This window comes from Cynara cardunculus, assembly GCF_001531365.2.
Source record: "Cynara cardunculus var. scolymus isolate 2C chromosome LG 16, CcrdV1, whole genome shotgun sequence".
Classification (NCBI taxonomy): Eukaryota; Viridiplantae; Streptophyta; class Magnoliopsida; order Asterales; family Asteraceae; genus Cynara; species Cynara cardunculus.
The window spans coordinates 6,533,969-6,555,438 of record NC_037543.1 but is presented as its reverse complement, the minus strand read 5'-3'; the positions used below and the strand labels follow the sequence as shown (position 1 = coordinate 6,555,438).

The following is a 21,470-nucleotide window of genomic DNA, read 5'->3' as shown; positions in this document are numbered from 1 at the left end:
TACACAAATTTACTTTAAAGAGTTAGCGCAAAATTAACATGTTATTATGTTAACATAAATATAAACAAATTAACTCTAAATAATCAACCCTAAATACAATAAATAAAACCTAATTATAATCAGATAAATTCTAAACAAAAATAAATATCAATTAACCTTAAAATCAAAATTTTAACATAAAAAAAACAAGTTTACTCAAAATATTAACAGAAATTATATCAATTCAAATTCATCTATGGTTGCACCGTTAAATAGCTAGAAAAATTTACATTGTATGACAATTAGGGGTGTGAATGATGCGAGTCGAGCTCGAGTATCAATATGCTCGACTCGAACTCGATAGCCATTTCTCACGCTCGAACTCAACTCGAAAACTCGCGAGTAATTAAAAACTAAACTCTACTCGAACTCGATTGTAATTTTTTAAACTCGAACTCGGCTCAAACTCGTTTGAAGCTCAAACCAAGCTCGAAATCCTACTTGAATCAAGCTCGAAAATAAAGCTTGAACTCAAAGTCGAATCAAGCTCACTCGTCGAAATTTTGAAATTTTAGGATCTTTTATGAATTATAAAACTTAAAGGTGTTCTCTTAAAATTTTAAAAAACTAAATGGATGCACCTCAAACTTATTATCAAAAAGACAAAGTTACAAACTTTATTCAACCTATAACACCTCTACATCTTCTTTTACTATTTCTATTCCAATATGGGACAACTTTACCAACACTTCAATAGTTTTTTTGTCTTTTTTAATTATGATTTTAATAAAAAAAATTATTGATTAGTTTTTATAGTTAAAAATGCACAATATTATTCAAATATATAATAAGACAACACATTTTTATTACATTATATTATTTAATTTATATTATAAAACTGATTATATTTTTAAAACTAATCATATATAAAAAATCGAGTATCTCACGAGTTTTTCAAGTCAAGTATTAAGTAGCTCGACTCGACTCGTTAATATGTCGAGTCAATTCGAGTTTGAATCAAGCCTATTCGAGTCGAGTGTTGACCGAGTCGATCTCGAGTAGCTCACGAGTTGTCTTGTACCGTTTACACCCCTTGACAACAAATTCGTGGTTTTACAGACAACCACTACCCAAAGGGGTAGGTCTGGCCATGTTTTCAGTCGTACTAAATGTTTTCCCTTCCTCTTATCCAACAAACAAATAGTTGCATGAACTTTAGGGTTTGAGAGAGGAAGTCAAAATAAGAAAGAAGTAAAGAGAAAGTCCACTATTCGAGTACCAGAGAACAACTAACGATGTGAGCTTGAGAATCACTAAGGTCGAGTCCCAATAACTCGTTAAATGGTGTAAAACACCCCTACCATGTGTGGCTATCGACACCCTCACAAAATTTCATCGTCAAGTTTGGTTTTTTGTTTTTATTAATTGTAATGGTGTTATCTCTTTTATTTTGTCATCAATTCACTTGTAATTCACGATTCTTTTCTCTTAGATCCTAGATGGCTCGTCACGACAGCTATCGTGTCTCAGGCGTAATTATATGGTATGCCATAACTAAATGTACGGTTTTATAATACGATATTTGATTATCTTACCTTTTTAGTGTACTATTTTGTATTTTTAGTATATAAGATAATATAAATTGTTTAACCTGTGTTCTCGAATTTGGAGAGAAAGGAAATGGAAGAAAGAAAAATAAATTTTTTAGTTGTTTTCTCAAAAGGAAAGGAAAGAAAATAAATTTTCATGTTCTTGAAAAGAAGAGCTTTAATTTTAACTCTCTCTCCTGGCAGTATCTGTATAAAATATATATACATTGGTAGGGGAGCGTTCCGTCTTAGAGTGAAGCACCCGCGCGAGCTAGGACTTAGGTCTCTCTTGGGGCGGGCATCAAGTACATGTATCTTTACCTCGGTTTCGGGTACAGGATCCCTTTTGTTAAAGGTCGTTCGAGTTTTTCTTGAACCGGAAGCGCCCCTTCTTTCAAAGAGAAGAGGATGGATTATTCACATTTCATTTGGGTCAAATACCTAGCAAAAAAAAACTCTTTAAAAATATATATATCCTTTAGTACGAAAGATTAGGTGATTTTGTAATTTTAATAATTTTTTAAAAGGTTTTAATTCATTTCATTTCCTTTCCTCCAACATTTTTTTTACTTTCCTCTATTTCCCCTCAATTTATGAAGGTTTTGATAACACATCGTAATATCATTGATTGATTGAGTACTAATAATAATAATAGTAATAAAGTATGTACATTATACAATTATACATATACTAGGGCTAGAGAAAAACCGAAAAAAAAAATGAGGAACGTCTTGGTAACCGTTCATCTGGACCGTATATATGTATGTATATTTGTAATTTTAAACAATTTGTCTGGTATACATATATACATAAAAATCAAGAAACAACTTTAATTACCGGTATATATATATAAATACCGTCTACATAAATGGTTACCAAGATGTTTTTCAAAATTTTTTTAGGTTTTCTCCTTAAACCTTCCAAGTTATACAATATTCGTTATCGTCATGTCAAGATTAAAAAACGTCATTGGTTCAATCGTGAGTTTTAATGGTGAAGGGAATGTGTAATATTCATGTTCTCTTTAAGAAAGAGATTCTGATACGAGACCAAATAATTGACTTTAAACGAAATTATAAAGAAAGAAAATAACACACTTTCTCTCTCTCTCTCTCTCTCTCTCTCTGTGTATTTGTGTGTGTATATATATATATATATATATATATATATATATGTATAGATAAAGGTAAAGCTGGAGTGCAGATATTTACAAGATCGCTAACTACTTTTAAGAATCTTCTCCGGCTACGGAAGAGAATGAAACGCTACGCAATCCTCCTTCTGCTTGCTCTCTCGATCGCCAATGTTGTTCATGCTCGTTTCATAGCCGACGATTTCATCCAGTTACCATCGGAGAAACGTGACTCCGATGACTTAGTTGGTACCCGATGGGCTGTCTTGCTTGCCGGATCTAACGGTTACTGGAATTACAGGCATCAGGTTATCATGATTCCAAGCCTTGTATTCGATTCTTAATTTTGTCAAAGGAAGAAGTTTGGGCCCTTCCTTTTGGTTTATTGTTGACACCTGAATTATTTTCTCGTGCTCATTGAATTTCCGTCAAGGATTGATTGCAAGTTTTAGGGGTGTTTGGGATTGCTTATAAAAGCTGTTTTTTAACTTATTTCAGTCTGTCACCGGTGATAATTTGTTTTCTGGTGTTTGGATAAGAAAAAACACTGTTTACATCGGTGCCAAACCGATAATAAACTGTTTTTAATAAGTTAATTCTTTCTAACTTATGAAAAACTGTTTATTACCATTTTACAATTTTATCCCAATTTTATTTAACTCCGATTTGATAATACATGAGTTAATAAGCACTTCTACCAAAAAAAAAAAAAAAATTGTTTTAAATAAGCAATCCCAATGTGTTGTGGTTACTTGTTGTCTATAATGTTGGCCAAATTTCACCAAAATGGAACAAGTTATGCAATGAAAAGCAACTTTTAAAACGTGATAACGAGCTTTTCAAATTCAAAAACAACTTCCAGAACTTAAATTGTTAGCAACCAACATCTAAAACTTTTATTTTTGGAACAATTTTCAAAAATTCTCAATTTCGAAAGAAAATTTAATCTTATTATTAGTAAACCAAAATGGAACCAAATTCACCTTGTATCCTATTTTGGAAACATGAATATCCGTTAACGAAGTTTTGGTTTCCAATACGAGGGTAAGAAAGTGGTTTGCAATATACAAATGAAAACAAAATTGGTTCACTTTTATTGCAATTACAGAGTTTCAAGAAAATTGGCCAGTTTTTGTTTTTGTCCTGAAAACTGAATTAGTTTTTGTTTGTGTCATGCTGTAACAGCTTTCACTTCTTTCTGCTTTTTTTCCCTTCATATGAAGTCATGATGTTTCAATTATCTCATTTATTATGTCCATCAACTAGAGTATGTAGCAATTAGACACTAATTTACTGTCTAATTTGTGTCCTGTTGACAGTCATGATGTTGTATTTTAGTAGGATCCCTTTGGTTGATATATATCTGTGCCAGCAAAATTAAGCTCTCATTTGAATTAGTTGACTTGGTAAAATAAGTCTTTGGAAAGTCATACCTGTTGGCTGTTATGAGGGACATGCATCCCTAAGCAACTTATCTGGATTATTGCACAATATATGGGCACTTATTTGGTCCAAGTAAACAGAAAGAGAATCATACTACAGTACTACCATATTTACCACTTTTTCCTTTCTCAAAGAGTTGGGCTGAGCTGGGAGTTGCCCCAATGACCGATAAACTGAGGGAGGGGAATTGCGTTGGTTTGGGCATGTTCGTAGGAGACAGATGACGAACCAGTAAGGAGAGTAGAAAGAGTGACTTTAGAGGGAGTGAGGAGGAGGGGAAGGCCAAGGAGGATGTGGGATAAGCAATTGAGGTTGGACATGGCAGCCCTAGATATTTCCGAGGACATGACCTTTGATAGGAGCACTTTGAGACGGAGAATAGCATACCAGACTAGGAATGTAGACTATAGCTAGCATAGTCGGGGAGAAGGGAGGTGGAAAGCTTAGGAAGGGGGTAGAGGGCTGGTAGTTTAGGCTTGAGACGTGCTTCTGCCGTACTTGCCACAAGTGGTATTGCCTTACCTTACATTTTGTATGTGTTCAATGTACCTCTTATTCTTACTTACCTTCCTCGTGCTTCATTCACCATATGGTTATATATATATATATATATATATATATATAGAGAGAGAGAGAGAGAGAGAGAGAGAGATGAGCAATCAAATGCAAACCACCCAATTTGTACAAACCGTGCAAACCTCATTCAACCAATCATAATTTTTCATTTTGTTCATTTTTTTGTAATTATGAGAGGTTGATTAATCTTTTTATTGTGGAGGGTGTTAATCATGGATATTATCATATTCATTATTTTAATTTTAGAGAAATACATGAAACAGTTTCATTAAAACTTCATTAAGTATTATATGAAACAATTTCATAACCATATATGAAACAACTTCATCAAAAAAAGTATTATATGAAACAATTCACAAGATTAAACAATTTCATGAAAAAATTTCTTAAGATTAAACAATGAAATCGACGGATAAGGGTGGTTTGCACGGTTTGTACAAATTGGGTGGTTTGCATTTGATTGCTCCTCTCTCTCTCTCTCTCTCTCTCTCTCTCTCTATATATATATATATATATATATGCTAGCTGTTTGCTCACACTCTTGCACAAGTCGAGGGTCATCACAGAAACAAATGCGCTACTCTTTGAGGTTGAGGTCATCTATGCGTACATCTCACACCCATAACCCTACGTTCAAGTGGGATTTACTGGGACTAGGATGTTTTATCTATGAAAAATAATTGTTGTGAATTTGGTGGCATGTTCAATGGGGTCTATTAATTTTCTTAAATAAAAAACATGGTGATCTTTAAGCATATTAAGTTCTTTAAGTTTAGAATATTTGTCGATAAATGAAGAAAGATTGCAATATTGATTCTATCATTGTATTAGAAAATTAGAAATAATGTATAAATGAGTAGGGATGGTACAACAGAAAAGAAAACTAAATTAAATTTTCATGAAGTAAATATTAATGGTAGGGTAGTGATATCTATCCTTCATGAATGAATGTTGGGGCCATCTTTTTAAGAATTGTAAAGAAATATACAAGACTAAATAATGAGCTCCAGAAGTTGAAAGTCAAAAATTTGTTTCTATTCTCAAGGAGAGAGTGAGTATAACATTTGTGTTGTATGAGAAAGGTGATGCCGTTGTTGTATGATTTATGTTTGAGAGCTTTATCAATAACTTGTTGACACCATAGATATTGGTGTTGGAATGATAGAATGGATACTTAAACATGTTATTTATATACTTAGAATTGTTGCTTTGTTTTATCCCTAATGATGTTTACATGTATACTTGGTAATGTTTAAATTCTGTTAAATAATCTTAGCTAAAAGCCAATCATGTCTTTGTTTGTTCTTTTTGATTGTTTGCTCATTTATTAAAATCCCTTCGTTTTCTGCTTCAGGCGGATGTATGTCATGCATATCAAATCTTGAAAAACGGTGGCCTCAAGGATGAAAACATTGTGGTTTTCATGTATGACGACATTGCAAATAATGAAGAGAACCCCAGGTCTGGAGTCATTATTAATCGCCCAGATGGCGATGATGTATATCATGGAGTGCCAAAGGTATACATTTCGTCATCAGACACTCGTTTCAATATTTGTGTTATATGTTTGATTCTCATGTGGTGCATTTTCTTTATTTGCAGGATTACACCGGGGAAGATGTCACCGTTGACAACTTTTTTGGTGTTCTGCTAGGAAATAAAACTGCAGTTAGAGGTGGCAGCGGAAAGGTTGTGAATAGCGGTCCCAATGATCACATTTTTATATACTATACTGATCATGGTGGTCCAGGTGTGCTTGGTAAGCTACTTCATCCTACTAATTTGTTCTGGGGAACCTTTTGCTCATCCCTTTGGTTAGTCCCCACGTGTTGCCTCAGTGGTAGGATGGTGGGCATCATAAAGGAGGTCCAGTGTTCAAACTTTGGCACCACCGCTTACCGCTGACTTGCAGCAATTTACCTTCCCCATGATGGCCATGGGACGGTGCGGTGGGGGTGCTCTAGAGGGTGGTGTCTACCCTTTTCTTCCTTTGGTTAGCTAATCTTTTTGAAGCTGAAGCAGTCTTACAAATGCTATGATTTGTTACAATTTCCTTGACTTAGAAAAGGTGTTATTTGCTTTTGATGCTTGATATTCTTTTCTGCTCTTGTAAGATGGAAACCGTTGGCCATAGTGGTCCCGAATTCAAGTTGATTCTATTTTGCCTCTTCCTCATTTGAATGATTCACGATCGATATTTTTATTCTTGGCACTTGATTGAAACATCTATTCATTTGTGTGGTAGCTTTCTATGCTGATTATGATAACTTATGAGCTCCAGATTTCACTATAAAGATCTGTATAGCATGGTTTATATTTCTCAATTTTCTCTCAATTTAAATTCTCTTCTTAGTTTCAAATGCTATCATGTTATAAGTGGGATATCACCTAATCATTTGTTTGGTTTCTAACATTTGGTGTATAAGTTCTTTTAAGTATATAATATTTATTATGGCAATTGAACTCACACACCCTCCTCACCTTTGTTGAGGATACTGGTAACCCAAATACCGCTAGGCCAAAGGCCCTTTGGTCTGTTTGGTATATAAGTTGCAGCATAATTTGTAAGCTCATAGAGTACATTCTAATAATCGACTAATTGTTGAAGTAATGATATTACCTCTGTTCCAACAATATGGGGCACTTCCCCTTGTAAGTGAAGTTATTAAAAAGCATGTTCTCTTGTGTTTTGTCATGGAAGGAGCATTCCATAATTGTATTCAGTTTGATTTGATACACATTGAAAGGTGCTCTCCTGAATCCTTTTGCTGCCCCCCTTCTCCTAGCGCAGCTCTCCACATCAATGGAATGCTTTTCATTCTGTATCTATATTACTACTAAAGTTGAAACTCTTGTTTACTGGTTATGCTGTACATATTTCAGGGATGCCTACAAGTCCTTACATGTATGCAAATGATCTGATTGAGGTCTTGAAAAAAAAGCATGCTTCTGGAACATATAAAAGCTTGGTAATTTTTTTCATTTGATTTCTTGTACCTTCAAATGGATAGGGCATCTCCAACAGATTCTCCAAAATTTCTTCAAAGTGGAGAATAAAAAAAATAAAAATCTCCAAAAAAATTATATTCAACTCTAACAGTTTCTCCATTTTGGAGATTACAACATTAGTTATATTATTAAAATATCCAATACATTTAAAAAAAATATTATTTCTCCTTCCTAAACATTTAATTTCAAGGATTCTTATTGGTGTGAGTAATAAAAAATCATTTCTCTCCTGAGCCGTTATTTTTAGGGAGTTCTCCACATTTGGAGAATTTTACCATCTCTCTCCTACTTTCTCTATTTTTGAAGAATCTGTTGGAGCAAAAAAGTAACCCAAAATCCTCCAAATCTCCATTTTCTCCATTTTGGAGAATCTGTTGGAGATGCTCTTTTATATCAACTATAATGGAGAACAGTATTTTTTATTTGTAGGTATTTTACCTTGAAGCATGTGAATCTGGAAGTATTTTCGAGGGTCTTCTCCCTGAGGGTTTGAATATCTATGCAACCACAGCATCTGGTCCAGATGAGAACAGCTGGGGTACATACTGTCCTGGAGATTATCCTAGTGCACCCCCAGAATATGATACCTGTCTGGGTGACTTGTACAGTGTTGCATGGATGGAGGACAGGTACATTTGAGTTCTTGTGATGGCTTTTAATGTGTGTAAAAAGTAAGGGAAATGGTGACAAATAATGTCAATTCTGATTGATTCCAGACTCTTGATCCAAGAACAACCATCTCTTCATGGTTTTTAGGAATTTAATAGATGTCTGGTTCGGTTATATTTGACAACCAAAATCTGCTTTAATTATTAACATATGTGCATATATTGAAGGCAGTGGTTTAATTTAAGTTGAAGCTATGCTTAGTTATCTACACCCTTCCCCAAACAAGGCACTTAAAACTACTGTGGTACAATAGAGTTTGGGAACACAGGCTTTCTCTAGAGCTCGATGTTTAACAATGCGTGGATGACCTCCTTTACATGTTCTTATTGTTCTCTAGTTTTCTCTTAAGTCATCTTTTGAGATATTAGGTACTCACTCTGTCCTAAAAAAGCAACGGTTTGATTGATCAAATAGTTTAATAAAAAGGTTTGTCTATTGGTCAAAATGTCTAAAATGCCTCTAATAAAGATAAAACAAGTAAAACATGGAGTAAAAGTCAAATTTGCAAATATCAGGTAGTGATTACTAATGGGATAAGTTGTACACAAACCATCAATCTGGGCCTGAGTTCAAGGGTGGGTTCCTATCCAATAACGGAGGGTCCAGTTGAAGGTTTATGGAGCTCAATATTCCCATGTTCAACAGTCTCAAACCGAATGGATGGATTCTTAGGGCGGAGCCATATTATGCTTTCTATAGTTTGATCGAGAATGTCAAGTTAGAGACAGCGTTGGTGGCATTAGAAGCAGATGTCCTATCGAGGTATCAATGGGAACATCGTTGCATTGTTCCCATTTGTAGTTGGAATGAGCTTAAATTCCTCCTGCTACGGCAGTGCCAATCATTTCGAGCTAGATCTCTATACTAGCTGTGGTTGACGGTTTCCCAGGTAAGGTATGTTTTGGATTACGAGCGTAGTTTTATCAAGTTGTCTGCCGCATTAGAAAACATCTCAGATGAGGTTGCTTTGGGCCATCTTATAAATGGGAATAAAGGAGATAGCAGGGCTGACGTCCGACTGTTGAGCCCATACAACTTGGATCAGGCAATTAAAAGGACGAAGGCAGGTGCAGGGGCAGGGCCTCCGACCATGGATCTGGGTCGCTGACTTCCAAGTCCTTGACCCTTTCGTTGAAGCCACTATACCAACTGTCCCCCCTTGCTTACTTCACCTAATAGTCCAACCCTTACTTCGACCGGTCAAAACCTACCCACAACACCATGACCCCTCACATAACTAGGAGACCTAGTCAAGGGCGTCCAACGGTAAAACCCATGAGGGAAATTTATCGTTTAACTGACAAAGTGTTACAACAAAAAAGAGATAAGGGACTATGTTTTCGTTGTGATGAGAAATGGCAAGTGGGTCATTGTTGTTGCAAAAGGGAGTTGAGTGTTCTTACTACTCTGGAAGGGGAGAAAAAAGGGGACGACAACCCTCTCAAGGAACAACCTGAAGAAAAACCAACTGAAATTTGCTAGGATAGGGTAACGGGAATCACCAAACCCAAAACCATGAAGCTCTTAGGACCGTTGCAAGATGAGGTGGTGATTCTGGTGGCTCCTGGAACCACCCATAGTTATATATCCTTAGAAACAGTGATTACAAAACCTAGTGACAAACAAGAGGGTTCGGTGTATCCTTGGGAACAGAAGTGTCACAGGGTGGATGTCTTGATGTTAGACAACTCAAAGGTGAGTTTAGAAATCTAGTGGCTTGAGAGACTCAGGGCAGTCACAACCAATTGGAAAACTCAACTTGTGAGGTTCAGTGTGAAATCGGTAGACGGTAGTTGTTACCTTGAAAGGGAACCTTCATTGGAATGATCTAAAGGCACATTAAAAACATGTTGCGTGCAGGAAGGGGATTTTTGGTTCAGTTCAACAAGTTGGAAGGGTAGGAGAACTTAGACGCACTACTATTGGCAGTTACAGGAATATGGGTAAATATTTGACATGCCAATGGGTTTGCCACCTTAGAGGAATAATACCGAGAGAAGATGTAGATCTGATGAGTTTGCAATCCTGCTGATACCTCAAACCCAAAAGAATGAGATAGAGCGGCTAACTTAGGAGATGTTGCAGCTCAACATAATCCAGCCTTCCACAAATACTTCTAGCGTAGTTCTATTGGTTAAGAAAGAACGACCGTGTTTTTTTGTGTGTGGATCTTCGAGCCTTAATAAAGTTACCATACCCAACAAATATCCCATGCATGTGATCGATGATTGACGAATTACATGGGTTTTGTGTTTTCACCAACTCAACCTCAAGCCGGCTATGACCTAATTCGTACAAGACAAGAGGATGTTAAACCACTTATAGAACGCATGAAGAACACTATGAGTTTTGCGTTATGGCCTTCGGCCTCCTAATGCCCCCGCCACTTTTTAATCTCTTATGAATAATGTGTTTGGCCCTTTCTTGAAGAAGTTTGTGCTTGTTTCTTTTGACAACATTCTCATTTATAGCAAGATTGGGGAGCAACATTGTGAACATATGACCAAGGTGTTGAACAAGTTGCAGTACCATCAGCTATATGCTAACCCAACAAATGTTACTTTGGGCGGACAACGTTGACCTATCTTGGCCACGTGGTTTCAGCAGCAGGGGTGGCCCTGTATCAGAAGATAACGGCTATACTGGAATGGGCTACAGCCATGAATGTGCGAGATCTCCAAGGGTTTTTGGGCTTGACAGGTTATTATCGCAAATTTATAGCACGATATGCGAATAATACTCCACAATTGCCTGAATTACTCAAGAAATATTGGTTCATATGGTTCGAGGGGCCAGCAACAACATTCCTTAAGTTAAACCAGATAAAGACTACCGCTCTGATTTTGGCGATGCCAAACTTCTCTCAACCGTTTATTCTTGAAACAGATGCATTGGGGTTCGAGGTAGGAGCAGTTTTAATGCAAAATTCTCATCCAAAAACATTTCAAACCCATCTAAAAAAGCAACTGATGGCCATTGTTTTAGTTGTTAAAAAATGGCACCATTACCTTCTCGGGAGACATCTCAGCAATCACATGGATCAACGAAACTTGAAACTTCTAATAGAGCAACGGGAGGTGGGTAATGAATACTAGGAATGGTTGAGCAAACCATGTTTGTAAAAGTGTAGCTGGCCAGACAAATGTGTCATCTCTAGACGATCAACGGCATGAGCGTGATGCCATATTAGATGAATTACGATTCAATTTACTGCAATCAGCAGTAAATGAAATTCATGGAGGGCAAGAACTGCGGGGACGTGAATTTGCTGTTGGGGATCACGTGTACCTCAAAATTCAAATTGCAGCTTTATCGCCAGCGATCACATGCAAAACATCCTTACGAAAAGCTTGGCCCTCGTATTTATGGACCATTTCCCGTGGTACAGCGAGTTGGTTGAGTGGCATATAAGCTTCAGTTGCCAAATTTGACCCACATCCGTCCTGTGTTTCATGCATCCAAATAAAGTTTGGTGTGAGAACCCAACAGTGCTCTCCTTCTATTCTTTCTTGGCTTAATCAGGACCTTGAGTTGGATGTGGAACCTTAGCCAGCTATTCGTTTAACATATTCTTAGAAAAGGGAAAGAAGGGTAATTCAAGGAATGTTAAGGTAGATTGTGAAGTTAGTTAGCAGGGGTAAAAGGGGAAAATATAATCAGGAGCCTTAAATATGGTAATAAATAGAAGAGAGTAGCATAAAGGGTTGTAGGCAGACAATAGAATTCTTGATTATCCTCTTTCAATCATTCAATCTTAATTTTTCTTCACTATTTTGTTGTCCTTATAATCTATTGTATGCTCTTGGTTGCATAGAGGTATGTTGAAGCTTTTTTCATTTATGGAAATCATACTTAATCAGCTTGTGATTCATCACATCTCTCGCCTGTTTAACTTATTCTCTTTTCTTGCTGGCAGTGAAGCACACAACCTGCAAACAGAAACAGTTAGGCAGCAATATCATCTGGTAAGAGCTATGATGAATATGAAAGATATTTCCAATCATATCTATGCTATATTATAAAGCATTTAGGTTTTCCTGTTCTTAAAAACTCTTAATTTTTCAAGGGTACAACTTATAGAACATTAAGTATAAATTATTAATGCATACAAAATCTTCCAATTTATAAAATATTCCTATTTTGCTCTTCTTTAAGAACAAAGTTTTTGGAAACCTCTACTACCCTTCCCAAATATAAGGTCAATTAACCAAATAAACAACATTATTTGATATTTTTGGAAACCTCATCTCACACTTGATCCATTTCCAAAACATAAAAAAAAATCGTAAAAAAATAATTTAGAACAATTCAATTTTCGGTTTACAATATTTTTTACATTCTGCTATGTCGCACAGGTACACTTTTAGTTAAGTATAAAGTATGTTTGTTTCCATTTTTTTCTCAATTGTGTGGATGAGCAACTAAATTTATATCTTGTCTGCATGAATAGAACTCGAGCAAAGAATATGGTGACCAGAGAGATCAATTTCTCATTAGGGTTGAATGGGTTTAAATACAACAACGTATACAAGGAAATAACGGTATACAAGGAAATAGGAGATAATTACGTAGGAGATAGCTACAAGTAAGGATATACACAAATATGGTAAATATACGAAATCCTTTACTCCCCCCGGAGCATGTAAGTCTCGAATGCCCAACTTGTCAAGTAGACCTTGTAATCTTTCAGTCTCCAAAGCTTTGGTAAACAAATCTGCTATCTAGACTTTCATGTTTACGCACATCGGTTGTATTTCTCGTGATTCCACCCGCTCTCTAACAAAGTAGCAGTCCATTTCCACGTGTTTGGTTCATTCATGAAAACCTGGGTTGTCGGCAATGTGTCCTGCTGCGTGGTTGTTACAAAAGAGTGGCGTTGCTTCTGTAGGTACCACTCTCGAGATCTTTAGAAGCCATCGTAGCCATAAAACCTCACTCACCGCATGTGCCATGGCTCTATACTCCGCCTCTGCCGACGAACGTGACACCACCGTCTGCTTCTTAGTTTTCCATGAAATCAGGGCTCCTCCTAAGAGCAAGAGATATCCGGTCTGTGATCTCCTTGTGAAGGCGCACCGAAGCTAGTAGGCGACGAGCTCGGTACCAACATCTTTCGTTATTAAAATCCCTTGGCTTGGAGTGGCTTGGAGATAGCGTATAACTCGAGTAGCAGCCTCCATGTGCCTTTGTCGAGGATCAGAAACGAATTGACTGCATATGTGATGTCGGGTCTTGTTGTTTGCAGGTACTACAATCGTCCAACAAGTCTTCTGTATTGGCTTGCTTCAATTCGTGGGCTGTCACCACATTGATTCAATTGTAAATTCTGTTCCATTGGAAAAGAACTCGATTTGCATCCCATCATTCCACTGTATTTCAATATGTTGAGTGTGTACTTTCGTTGACTCAAGACCATTCCATCTGGTGTTCTAGCCACTTCAATACCAAGGAAAGACTTCAACGATCCCAAGTCTTTGATGCTGAATTTTTCATCGAGGTAGGCTTTTGTTTCTTGTATTTTTGCCGTGTCGTTTCCCATGATGATCACGTCGTCCACGTATATTAGGGCCGCAACGTAGCTCTCACCCTTTTTGTATATGAACAACGAAGCGTCTGCATGCGTTTGATTAAAGCCCAAACTCGACAGGGCCATGGTGAATTTTTTGTACCAGTTTCCCGAAGCTTGTCGCAAACCATAGAGGGACTTTCTTAATCTACAAACCTGAGTTTCTCCTTCTCTTGCGAAGCCTTCTTGAATCTCCATGTACACTTCCTCGTCGAGATCCTCATGTAAGAACGCGTTGTTGACGTCAAGTTGGTGAATAATCCAATTTTTCTTCGTGGCTATAGTGAGTAGGGTTCGTACCGTGACTAGCTTAGCCACCGGTGCAAATGTGTCCTGGAAGTCAACCCCTTCCTGTTGCATGAATCCCTTTGCCACTAACCATGCTTTATACCTCTCCACTTCACCATCCGGTTTGTACTTTATCTTGTACACCCACCTCGACTCTAGCACGTTTCCCGTCAGGAAATTCTTCAAGGGTCCATGTTCCGTTTCTTCTAGGGCTCCTATCTCTTTTTGCATGGCTTCTTTCCATCTTTCGCTTAGTACGGCCTGTCTAAAGTCCTTTGGCTCATCATTCGAGCTGATGGCCGCCAAAAAAGCTTTGTGTTTGTCAGAAAAGTTTTTATAAGAGATACGATTGGCAATAGGGTGTACTGTCAAGGAATCTTGATCATACGAGGAGTGTGTGGGGTCTACCGAAGGTGGCAGATTCACAACGAAGTCTTCAAACCGTTTCGGTTGTGCTCTCGTTCTTTTCTCTCTCTGACCATTCCCTTGTTGTACTGTAGGCTGGCTTTCTGGCTCGGTTTCGTTCACAACCATCGGTTCTTCGATAGGTTGGTCTTCATCTTGTTCAAGGTCATCGGTGATTTCAGCTTTGGTATTCCCACTGTTCGGGTTTTCTTCACTAGCGCTGTTTGGACTTGCATCCTCATCATGGGTTTCGTCAAAAAAAAATCCGCCCCGTCTTCCTTCTTCTGAGTCTCGGCAGCCGCAAAAGGGAAGACTTGCTCAATGAATCTCACATCTCTTGATGTGATGATTTTGTTTTCATCAATGTCAAACACCTTGTAACCCTTCTGGCCTTGCGGATAACCTACGAATACACCGGGTCTCCCCCTTACTTCGAACTTGTCTCCTTACGTTTCAGTATTTCTTGCGTATGCGAGACAACCAAACACTCTCATGTGCTCATAGCTTGCCTTTCGCTTAAACGATATTTCGAAGGGTGTCTTAAAGCCAATCACCTTGGAAGGTAACCTGTTGATTATGTACGCAGCGGTCAAAATACATTCCCCCCACAGTTTAATTGGCAAATTTGCCTCAAACTTCAAGGCCCTCRCCGTTTTGAGCAAKTGTCGATGTTTTCTTTYGGCCACCCYATTCTRTTGTGGGGTKTAGGGGCATGTGGTCTYAAGAATTATTCCTYGTTGAGCATAAAAATCAGCCATGGTACCCGATGTGAACTCTCCCCCATTATCACTCCTTATTCTCTTGACATCCTTTCCAAATTACGTTTTGACCATATTGCGAAAATTCATTAGGTGATTGCTTGCCTCATACTTGTGTTTAATAAGAAATACCCAAACAGTTCTACTAAAATCATCAACAATTGTGAGAAAATAACGTGCTCTCGAGAGAGATGGTGTACGATAGTTCCCCCAAATATCACAATAGAATAGATCAAAACACTCATTAGTCTTGATAAGACTATCAGAAAAAGGTAAATAGGTATGTTTGGCTTTTACACACGAATCGCAAACTCTATTCCTTAATTCAGAAGTAAAATCTGCTAAAAAATCAACTTGATGTAACTTCCCCTCAGAAGCGTGTCCTAGCCTTTTGTGCCAAGTTGAAACATTCGGTGTCACCGTTCAACTCCTTCCTTGCCACTGAATCCATTTGATAGAGGCCCCCTTCACACTGCCCCACGCCAATCAAGCTCCTCGTCCGTACTGCGCAATAAAGAAATCAAGAAAGAAGGTTACAATGCAATGTAGGTCTTTTGTCAAGCGATTAACAGATAAAAGATTGCATTTGAACTTCGGTATATATAACACTTTAGCGATCTTTATTCCATTTGATAACATGGAAGTCCCTTTTCCTTCGACACGAATGTAGTCACGATTCGATATATGATGACCGGCATCTCGCCATTACTGCCCACCTTGTCTTTGAGTAGGCTACTATTGCCAGTCATATGCTCCGTCGCACTAGTGTCAATAATCCACGTTTCACCTTTATCAGTTTTACTTGCCATGGTAGCCGTTGAAGCCATATTATCCGCAGTATTGTTCCCTTTGGTTGAGAAATGCTTGATAGTTTCTGGTACTGTTCATTTGTGAGACCCGGTATTGGGCTTGATTCCGCATCCACCCAAACCGCCTTGCGCCTTTTCTTTCTTTCCTTTGCCCGGCCACAATTCCGGGTAACCTATTCTCTTGAAGCAACCTTCCCGGTTGTGGCTGTTCTTTCCGAAGAAACTACAATGCTCGACTTCTCCCCCATTGTTGCGTCTCACGTCTTTTGCTGCTCCTTTGTTTTGTTGCACGGTCAATTCTCTTGCCATCTCACGTCGGTTCTGTGCAAAGCTTTGAAATGCAGCAGCTTCCTGTACTGGTTTTTTTTGCCACCGAGATGGTCCTTTGCTGCTCATCTTCGAACACGAGGTGGTATGCGGCTCCTAGCGTGGGAGTTGGCTTTGACGCAAGGATTTGCGTCCTTATGGTTGCAAAGATGTTGAGCCCCGTCAGGAATTCATAAAGCCTCTCCTCCTTTTCTTCATTTAATCTTTTCCCCAGGTCAATGTATTGCCACACAAACATCTTGGAATCAAGGAAACCGATTGAATCTCGTCTCACAACCCTCGCATCTTCGTGTAGTAGGCCGATACAGAGCTTCCATCTTGTTGAGTCACGGTGAGTGTCTGTTTTAGTTCATAAGCGCAGGGAGCGCTCCCTTTTCCAAATCTTTCTTCGAGATAGGCCCATATCTCCACCGCTGTGTTGGCGTATTTGACATTGGACCTGATCGTCTTTTCCATGGTCGTGGTTAGCCACCTTTGATCATGGCGTCACAGCGCATCCACATCATGTACTCCGGCGAGCCTTCTTCTGGTATCTTGATCGTCCCGTCCACAAATCCCATCTTGTTCTTTGCGAACAGGAAGTTTTTCATCTCCTGTGCCCAATCTCCATAGTTCCTGTTGGTGAGAATGTCGTTTACGTGCATCTATCTCGGATAGTCCGATGCATGTATGTAATATGGTGAGTTGATGTCATCGAACCCATATGAAGTTTTACCATGAGCAGATTGTATCCGTGAGCAAATATAGGTTTGATTAAGATTTGCTTCTCCAGAGTACCAATATGGGTGTCGTCATCTTTGTTGGTTTTGATTGCATCGTCTGTCATGGTTCTGACGGTGCTTTAGGGTTTCTTACGTAGCCTATATGACCCGCTCTGATACCATAAAGAATATGGTGACCAAAAAGATCAATTTCTCGTTAGGGTTGAATCGATTTAAATACAACATATACAAGGAAACAACAGTATACAAGGAAATAGGAGATAATTACATAGGAGATAGCTACAATTAAGGATATACACAAATATGGTAATATACGAAATCCTTTAGAGCATATAAATTCAAATTTGTTTTGAAAGTTATTATGGCAAAACGTTGGGACTTCCATTTGACATGTTATCTCGGTAATAATTTTGGCTCAAGCAGGTTAAAGAAAGAACTTCAAACGGAAACTCCAATTACGGATCCCATGTAATGCAGTATGGGGACTTGCAGCTTAGCATGGATGAACTGTACCTGTATCTGGGTACAAACCCTGCAAACGAGAACCTCACTTTTGTTGATAGTAGCTCCCTACGACCATCTTCAAAAGCTGTCAACCAACGTGATGCTGATCTCTTACACTTCTGGCATAAGGTTTGACCAACCATCTTGATGCTTGACTTGTATGTTTTTTTTTTCTTTTTCTTTTTGAAATATATAATATTTATATATGGCAAAGGAATTCACATATCCTAACCTCCTACAGGACCGGAGAGGGCTGGTCGGGCTAACGCCAAGGCCCACAAAAAATAGGGGCCCAACAAATTTTTTTAAAATATACAATATAGTATTATAGTGGTAGTCAAAAAATTTAATAAATAAAATATATAAAAGAAATTTTAATTTTAATAGGACAAAAGAATTTTGTATTATATTAAGGGCTCAAATATGTATTAATTAATTACACCGGAAAAGAAAATATGTAAAAACTAAAAAGTTAATGGTCGTTCATTTTATAGTATTGCTTATCGTCTCTCTAGGTTTTTTATCTTAAACTACTTGCCTATAAAATCTTGATATATTCTCCATCATTCATCTCCACCAACTCTTTTCATTATGTCATCCGCATGAATTCTATTTTTGTATTAGAATATAATAGATTTCTTGTTATTAAGAAAACTCCCTACCTTTTTGAAAAAAAATTACCAACTATACAAGACTCCAACTTATATTTATATTTAGGATTTTAAGACCCTTGTTTTTTCAACTTTATTGACTTTTTATTACCTAATATTTAGTGGATGAATTTCAAGTACTCTCGTATCTCCAAAACAAGAATAAGATCTCAAGTTATTAACTAACATGACCTTTTGATTCTAAGATTGATGGTTTTGAAAAAGTTGTTTTAACCTTAAAAGTTTAAAATGGTGACGAAAAACTTTACCCTGTGAGATGGAAACACAGTTGATTTATATTGATTTACACAAGGTGTTGCTTAAAGTAGTCAACATTGTGACCCAAATTGATGTCAATCTATATATTAAAGGTATATCATAGAATGTTTTTGACGGTGAAACAGATTGACAATGCTATGTAAATGATATGGTAGATAATTAGTTTAAAAAATAATTACCGATTGATTTTACGTATAGGAATACTCGGAAAAACCGTTTTAGATGAATTACTAGTATTTTGGCTATAATGGTATTCCGGATATCGCTAGGCCAAAGGCCCTTCTGTTTGGCTTGTATGTTTTTTGTGATAAATAATGCCTATATATGAACCTAAGAGTTGATTCTTTTGTTAGAAAATTGGGTTGGGGTATGTAAGAAATCACATCAAAGAAAACCTTTTGCTTGATATAATCTTAAATCACACACTTACAGTTTTGGCGGAAATCGAAAGCTATAAACCTAGAGAAAATCGTAATGATTCGTACATCAAAACGGAGAATGAATGCCCCATTAAAGGTAAATGATTACTGAAATTGATCAGCAATTATTGGAGGGTCAAGAGAGGTTACATATCGTTCGTTAGAGTTTATGACCATGGCTCCTCTCTTCTCGAGAATCCATACATCCCTTATCAGTGTATGCCATGGACAGCTATCTCTCGAGCACAGGTTTAAGTTCGGCCTCAATGGGAAAATAAAATGGAGCACCTAACATCATTTGTCTGCTTGGCTAGTTAAGCATGGGCTAATTCATAGATCTTTGGGCTTTGATTACCAAGGAATAGAGACTTTAGGTATTTTTGCACTGATGGCACAAGCCGACCCTCATTAGTGCCACTGAAACAATGATAAATAACTACTGCAAGAGGGCCCGCCATATAGCGTTATCTAGTGAACCTGGGTTCTAACTTACCAGGTAAATCCAATTAAATAACAACCCCTTCATTCTGACTTGTATTTTAACTTAAATAACAACCCCTTCATCCTCATGTAAATCCAATTACACTAATGGCCCGATGATTCAGTAAAATCACCATCTTTGCTTTTTGCTTCCTTTTTTAATTTTTTTTTTTTTTTTTTGTTGAACTTGAGTAATAACTTGTTTTGGAGACAGTACCGGAAGGCTCCAGAAGGATCAAGTAGGAAGACAGAATCTTGGAGACAGCTTGCTGAAGCAATGTCTCACAGAATGCACATTGACATCAGTATAAAACTGGTGGGGAAGGTTTTGTTTGGAATGAAGAAGGGTGTGGAGATACTGGATGGTGTCCGACCTGCAGGCCAACCGCTAGTCGATGACTGGGACTGCCTTAAAACATTGGTAACTACATATTTCCTCCCCCAGCCTGTTTCAGATTCAACCCAATTTAATTGCATCAATCATTAAATCAAACATGTATCCTGATTTCATTGCATGAACCTTATGCTTTTATTGCAACATAAAATTGAATGTCTATTAATTTTCATGGATAAAAAGTCCAACTACTCTATGTCCGGGGAAATATGCAACATCTAACATAGCATGTAGTTTTACAACCGATGATTAAATACCTGAAATGGCTGAGAAAACTATCTTGTAATGATAGTTTATAGGACTTCAAGTTGTTATATCGAAAAATTAGGACGCTTTAATTTGAAAGTGTCATGAAAAACTTGTCAAGAGCTACAAAAACATCCTATAAAATTATTAATAACACTTTTACATAGGACACACAATTGTTGGGTTCTATTGTGTGTTCTATAAAGCAGGTAAGATTAAAGCGGTGAAATTCAACACTATCAATTACTTAGCAGGTAAGATTCTCGATTGCTCTTATTGGGCAAGATTCTTGGTCCTTGCGATATTCATCTGGTTAGGTAATGTGAGTTGATAAGCGCTTACTAAGCATTTGGTAAATGGCCCCTTGGACATTTTTCATAAACCCCATTTTGTTATGTGAAACAGATTGGTGTAGTGGTTTGTTGTGTGAATGGAATCCTCTTTTTCAGGTGAGGAGTTTCGAGACACACTGCGGATCCCTATCACAGTATGGTATGAAACACATGCGTTCCATAGCAAACTTTTGCAATGCCGGAATCAGCAAGGAACAGATGACGGAGGCATCATCGCAAGCATGCCCGAACTTTCCATCAAATTCTTGGAGCTCGCTTGCCAACGGATTCAGTGCGTAATGAGAATGATTTGGATTCAATGGAAGATATACGTTTCATGGTTTTGCGTATTCCATTCCATCTTTAACAACACCGTATTTCCCATCTACGTCTAGCGTGCATTAGCCAACAATGCTAGCTTCTTTGTATATACACAATACTTAACCATATATATCCCTCTATCATTCATGCTTTAGTATCTTGCTTCTTACCTTTCTTTTTTCCTGATGGTATTTATATACGGTAAACTAAAAATCACGTACACTTCTCACCTATGATGATACTTGAACCCTTTGGGGGGGCCTCCTGGAAGGTGGGCTTATTGAGTATCGTTGGATCAATGGCTCTTTGGTTGTTGATCTGTTTCATCTATGAACTTCTGGAACCAAAATCTTTTTTATTATGTAATCGCTCCTGATTAGGCCTTGTTTTTTTGGAGTGATAAGTCACGGCGAAGGATCGTGTGAGAAGGGAAGTTATGGTAGAAGTGTAATAAGACATCTGAACTATTGATACTTTTAATCTTATGTCCACCCATGAATTGCATTTTAGAAGGGAACTGACCTGGTGCATGTCGATGCACCTCATCAGTGTTGACATTCAATTAAGATTAAT

At 37.6% G+C, this 21,470-nt stretch overlaps 1 protein-coding gene across 1 annotated transcript; it reads left to right on the top strand.

The window, feature by feature from the left end:
• The first annotated feature begins 2,759 nt into the window (after positions 1 to 2,759).
• Positions 2,760 to 21,054, top strand: LOC112499697 (vacuolar-processing enzyme-like). The gene is made up of 9 exons (XM_025103027.1): positions 2,760 to 3,008; positions 6,074 to 6,238; positions 6,322 to 6,478; positions 7,603 to 7,688; positions 8,158 to 8,357; positions 12,314 to 12,362; positions 17,696 to 17,905; positions 19,819 to 20,025; positions 20,694 to 21,054. The coding sequence occupies exons 1-9, from the start codon at positions 2,826 to 2,828 to the stop codon at positions 20,874 to 20,876; spliced, it is 1,440 nt and encodes a 479-aa protein (XP_024958795.1). The 5' UTR covers positions 2,760 to 2,825; the 3' UTR covers positions 20,877 to 21,054.
• The last annotated feature ends 416 nt before the right edge of the window (positions 21,055 to 21,470 follow it).

Excerpts from the sequence above, each read along its gene's own strand:
- LOC112499697 (XM_025103027.1), top strand. The coding sequence starts at position 2,826 with ATGAAACGCTACGCAATCCTCCTTCTGCTTGCTCTCTCGATCGCCAAT. Across the intron at positions 6,239-6,321 it reads TATATCATGGAGTGCCAAAG|GATTACACCGGGGAAGATGT; the intron begins GTATACATTTCG and ends CTTTATTTGCAG. Across the intron at positions 8,358-12,313 it reads GTTGCATGGATGGAGGACAG|TGAAGCACACAACCTGCAAA; the intron begins GTACATTTGAGT and ends TCTTGCTGGCAG.